Consider the following 5,455-nt stretch of genomic DNA (forward strand, 5'->3'; position numbering starts at 1 on the left):
AAATCTTGATCTTGATGTGAGCGTCTTAGGGGAGGAAACAGATGCTCCTGCTGACGGACCAGGCTCCTCCTTCAGCTTTCGTTTCCTAGCGAGATTCAGGCGTTTGCTATCTATAAACCTCTTGTAGCACGTTTCATGGAATCCTATTTAATACAATGGAGAAATGAACAGCAATGATTAGCCGTTGGATTTTGTTAGGGGGAAAAAAGGCTAAATGCTAGAGGGAGGGGTTGAACATTACACTCAATCATTAAATGTACGGTAGACTATTGACTGCCAATATTTGAATCTTGTAATTACCAATGCACAGGCCCTAGTACTATGCCAGGTAATCATTAACACCTCATGATCATTGTCATCATCAACTACTTCAACTTGTACTTCCAGTGCAATTACTGATTTTAAATTACATCTACAGCTTTCAGCACCTGATCACATGCAATATCAATTATCATAATTATGAATACAACTGCCTTATCATCATTAATACTAGTAATCCTTGGCCTTTCACTATCACCACCACCCACTGCTTTATAGTTTGGCACAACATAATGGTAATCATATGTTTTAGGGAGTTTAATTGTTGCAATTATGTTATTGTCATTGTTGGTCTTTTAGATCTATTTATATCAAATATTAATAAGTTAATTTAATGAGATGCTAAATGTGTGTTTTGAGGGAGGATTCGCCAATTTCGGGGTGAGAGAAACAGGATGGATTTCTACTCCATGGCCATGATTATGAAAATATAAATTTACATGCAGTTTAGACCTTTTTCAATCCAGTCCTGTGTGTCAAGACTTTTACAAAACAATATCACCGATCAGCTACATCAACCTAACCTGGGCTGTACATAGAACAACATGTAAAATTACATCTAGGCGACATTATAACGGCGCTCTGCCATGCCAAGGACTAAGGTGAAATTCAAGATAATTTATCTAAGTAACAGACACGCTAATGGCTAAGCTACTGCATTAGCGCCCATTATAACATACACAAGCAACAAGCAACGATCATAACATAGGTATGTGCTGTGCTTGTGTGCCTTGCTGCATCGTCTCTGATATTCCTCTCTTTAAACCCAACATTTTTGGGGGTCTTCATTTATTTCTTCATTCTATACACTTGTGAAATGTCCTATTCGGACATCAGAGATACTTCATAGAGTAAAATTTGAGGATCCTTTTGAACAGAAAGATGGGATTTTTGCAACTCCAGCTCTCATCGTGGAAGCTGCTCATCTTGCACAGCTGTTGTGTGTAGTCCCACACACTCAACCTGTTGCACTAGCTGTAGCTGTGGAGTAAAGTCAGTAGAACTGATCTATCCTATTGTATTGGTGTGTTGTATTGCTCATTGTCCTATTGTCGAGGGATTACCCCCAGTCCTCCCAGCACCCTGCCTTCTATACAATGCATGCACTGTGTAACAAATGTTGCACCCTGTAGACTGTACATGTACAACCTGGTCCTTGCAGTACAGGTGTGTGGCACATGAATTGAATTATGATGATGTTGACGCAATGATGTTGTATTGCAACTGACTCGATGGCCTTCGATCTTACATTGTGATGGTTCAATATTAACCAGGCAAAGGCTAAATAGCTTATGCACATATTTCTCGCTTGCCTGAATGAGGTATGCGATAGCTACTACCATTACGCCATATGCATATAGTGATCTGAAACCTGATACAGTTGTATGTACCAGTAACCAGTATCATCAATAGTAACTGGTTGAGAGTATTGATGTACTCATACAAGTAAATATGGGCAACCCAAAAATCTTTGCAGCCCTTCTTCTTGTCCCAGTTCTTGCTATGAACTGCACACTGTTGAGAAATCAATCTTTGAAAGCACACCTGAAGCATTCTTCCTGGGAACATCACCCAATGGCAACATGGTTTCCTGCCTCAAGCCTAACTGTGGGGAACCACTCTATCTCTCAGGGAAACTTACCAGCTTGTCTCATTTCAAGTTTGAATATCAACTCCATCTTTCCACCAAGAAAGTTTACATCATTGTATGCCACAAGCAGGAGTAGCATGAAGTCAGTTCTTCTTTATCTAAGTGTACTTCTTCTCACTCAAGCCCATGACACTGAGCTCAACCCAGGTCCATATACACCAAAGTACCCATGTGGAGTGTGTGCAAAGGCTGTGAGATGGTCCAAGACAAGGAAAGCTGTTGCTTGTGACTCTTGCGATGTTTGGTATCACACTGACTGCATGGGCATGTCATCTGCTACATACAATAACCTAAATAACAACAGTATAACCTGGATTTGTGCAAAGTGTGACCAACCCAACACCTCACTTTCCCTGCTGGACACATATCTCTCAGAGAGTAGGAATAGTTTTGCTGTTCTGTCTGGCCTCCCTGATGATCTTAGTAATTCTGATGCAAGTGCCACAGCTGATTTGATACACTCTGATAAAGGGGCAGATGACATACATGTAGGCTCACCATTGATGACTTCCTCTCCACAAAGAACAGGGAAACCAAAGAAAAATAACTGTAAGTCCTTTAAAGTCCTCACTGTTAATTTCCAAAGCATACGGAACAAGAAGGAAGCCTTCTGGGAAGCAGTAGAATCTTGTGAACCAGACATCATTGTAGGCTGTGAGACTTGGCTGAGACCAGACATCATTAGTTCAGAGATCCTTCCGCCGGGTTACAACCTACCAGCTATCCGTAAAGACAGGAAGGATGGGTATGGAGGTGTGCTCCTTGCAACGAAAGCAGACATTATTGTCACAGAAGTCTCCATCAACTCTGACAAGGAAATTGTCGCTGCTGAAATCAAAATCATTGGTGGTCAGAAACTGATTGTTATTTGCTTGTATCGTCCTCCAGACAATGATGCTACAAGTGCCGAGGAAATATGCAGTGTTGTCAGTCGCATTGTGAGAAACAACCCAACATCGGCCATCTGGATCTCGGGTGATCTCAACCTACCAGATATAAACTGGCAGACAGAAACTGTGACTGGCCACCAGTATAATCTTGGTATTAACTCAACATTTCTTTCTATTTTTCAAGACTTATGTTTCAGCCAAGTGGTAGACTTCCCAACTAGAGGTCAAGCAATTTTAGATGTTTTTCTCTCAAATCGTCCATCTCTGATCAGGAAATGCATTCCCCTGCCTGGCATCAGTGACCATGATATGGTCCTCACAGTCGCAGATATTAGAGCAAAGCTACAGAGACCAAGCAGAAGGAAAATATATCTCTGGAAAAAGGCAAATATGGTTGCCATTAGAGAAACAATGGGAAGCTTTGCAGATACATTCCTCGCTGAAACATCATTAGACACCCCTATCGAAAACCAGTGGATGGAGATCAAAAACAAGATCCTGTCTGTTCTTGAGAAAGATGTCCCATCCAAGATGACCTCATGCAGGTTTAGCCAACCTTGGATCACAGCAGAATTGAAACGTCTCTCCAGGAAGAAGAAAAGGGCATTCTGGAGATCAAGTGCTGCTGGGAATAAGAATAACCCAGACTACACCACATACAAGGGACTAAAGAAAACCATGCAAACGGAATGCCGCAGAGCCCACCAGACATATATCTCGGATCTGATCTGTGGAGAAGGTTCCAACGGAGGCAAGAGATTTTGGGCGTACATAAAGAACAAGCGATGTGACAACACTGGAAACACATGAAAGACTCCTGAGGAAATTAGCCTTGTATGGTATCCAGGGGAACCTTCTTCGTTGGATCAGAGCTTTCCTTCAAGATCGTAAACAACAGGTTGTGCTTGAAGGAACCAACTCATACCCAGCTACTGTCATCTCTGGTGTGCCCCAGGGGACAGTACTTGGCCCACTCCTCTTCTTGACCTACATAAACGATCTACCAAGTTTTGTCCAGTCTGAATTTCGAATGTTTGCAGATGATTGTCTCCTTTACCGACACATTAGCTCACAGACGGATGCAGACAGACTCCAAGAAGACCTTACCAACATCCAAGGGTGGGAAACCAAGTGGCAGATGTCCCTCAATCCATCCAAGTGTGAAGTCCTGAGAGTGACCAACAAGGTGAAAAATGTCATCCATTCTTCTTATTCTCTTCATGGAGTCAAGCTTCCAGTTGTGGACAATGCTAAGTACCTTGGAGTACATATCAACTCAAAGCTAAGCTGGAAGACACATATAGACAACACATGTAAAAAGGCCAACAGCACACGAGGATTCCTCCAGAGAAACCTACATGGCTGCCCCAAGAAAATAAAAGAACAAGCCTATGTGACATATGTCCGCCCTATCCTTGAATATGCATCAACAGCCTGGGATCCTCACTGCCAAGACCAAATCAGGAAGCTTGAAATGGTTCAAAGACGTGCCGCTAGGTTTACTCTGGGAGACTTTCACCCTCGACACAGTGTCAGTGAAATGCTACACTCCTTGAAATGGCAATCTCTTGCAGAAAGTCATCATGCTGTTCCGTATCTTACATCAACTGATTGCTATTCCACCTGAACCACCCTACATCTACCCGGTAACACGATCATCTGGACGAAGACCTACTCAATATCGACAACAATTCTGCAGGACCTCTGGCTTTCAAAACTCCTTCTTCCCAAGTGTCATACTCTTCTGGAACCAGCTCCCGACCAGTGTGACAGCTGCTTCTTCCCTCGAACAGTTTAGGAGGCAGCTGGTCGGGGTGACACTGCGTCAAATCTAGTTGGAAGAGGAGCTAATTTTACTTGCACAAAGAGCACTTTTTACTTTTTATAGTGTATATTACATCAATTGTAACAACAACAAAAAAGCATTAAACAATGCAGCGTGGCACACTAGTTTCAGCACTGCACAAAGTACGAAAATACTCTTTCCAGAGGTCAGTACTTCACCCGGAAGAAGAAGAAGAAGAAGCTATTAAACGTTGTGCAATTGTACTTGTAGTCATCATGGTCATTAACATTAATTCATTATGAGTGAGACTGCACTGCAGTGTCGACTGCTACGACTCGACTGTACGCACGTAAACTAACCTGTAAATTATCCTACATACTACGTAGGTTGCAGTCAGTCCCCCTGAGCAGCTGAATCACTTCGTTCTGGTCTGCGATTTCACGGTCTCCCCCACTCAATTTGATCCACTCTTTGGCACACAAAATAGGTTTCGTCTATCTTAGGTTTGTCATAGCCGTGAAATTTTCAAACTTCATCGATGTTTCATGCATAATTACACGCATAATAAGTTTCGGCTGAGCAGACGACGTAGACGCGTCGACAGGCTCACAGGGGGCGGCCATTTTGACTCGTAAACAATAATTCTCGATTCGGATTGGATAACATACATCACATGATCGTTCGCGAATGAATATCGTACACGGCAAAGTGTACATATTCAGCTCCTCAGTGACAAAAAAGTTCACTCTTTCCCCCTAAATTACCAAAATACTGCAGGAGGGTTTGTGTCGAACTTTTTCCTGTAGCCTT

General features: G+C 42.5%; 1 protein-coding gene across 1 annotated transcript; it reads left to right on the top strand.

The window, feature by feature from the left end:
* The first annotated feature begins 2,472 nt into the window (after positions 1 to 2,472).
* Positions 2,473 to 3,669, top strand: LOC139736981 (uncharacterized). The gene has a single exon (XM_071647654.1). It carries the CDS (start codon positions 2,473 to 2,475, stop codon positions 3,667 to 3,669), a length of 1,197 nt encoding a protein of 398 aa, XP_071503755.1.
* Positions 3,670 to 5,455: the final 1,786 nt, after the last annotated feature.

This window comes from Diadema antillarum, unplaced genomic scaffold, assembly GCF_040938485.1.
Source record: "Diadema antillarum isolate AM-2024a unplaced genomic scaffold, OU_Dant_1.0 seq00000675_RagTag, whole genome shotgun sequence".
NCBI classification, from domain to species: Eukaryota; Metazoa; Echinodermata; class Echinoidea; order Diadematoida; family Diadematidae; genus Diadema; species Diadema antillarum.

Coding starts and splice junctions, on each gene's coding strand:
- LOC139736981 (XM_071647654.1), top strand. CDS start 2,473: ATGACTTCCTCTCCACAAAGAACAGGGAAACCAAAGAAAAATAACTGT.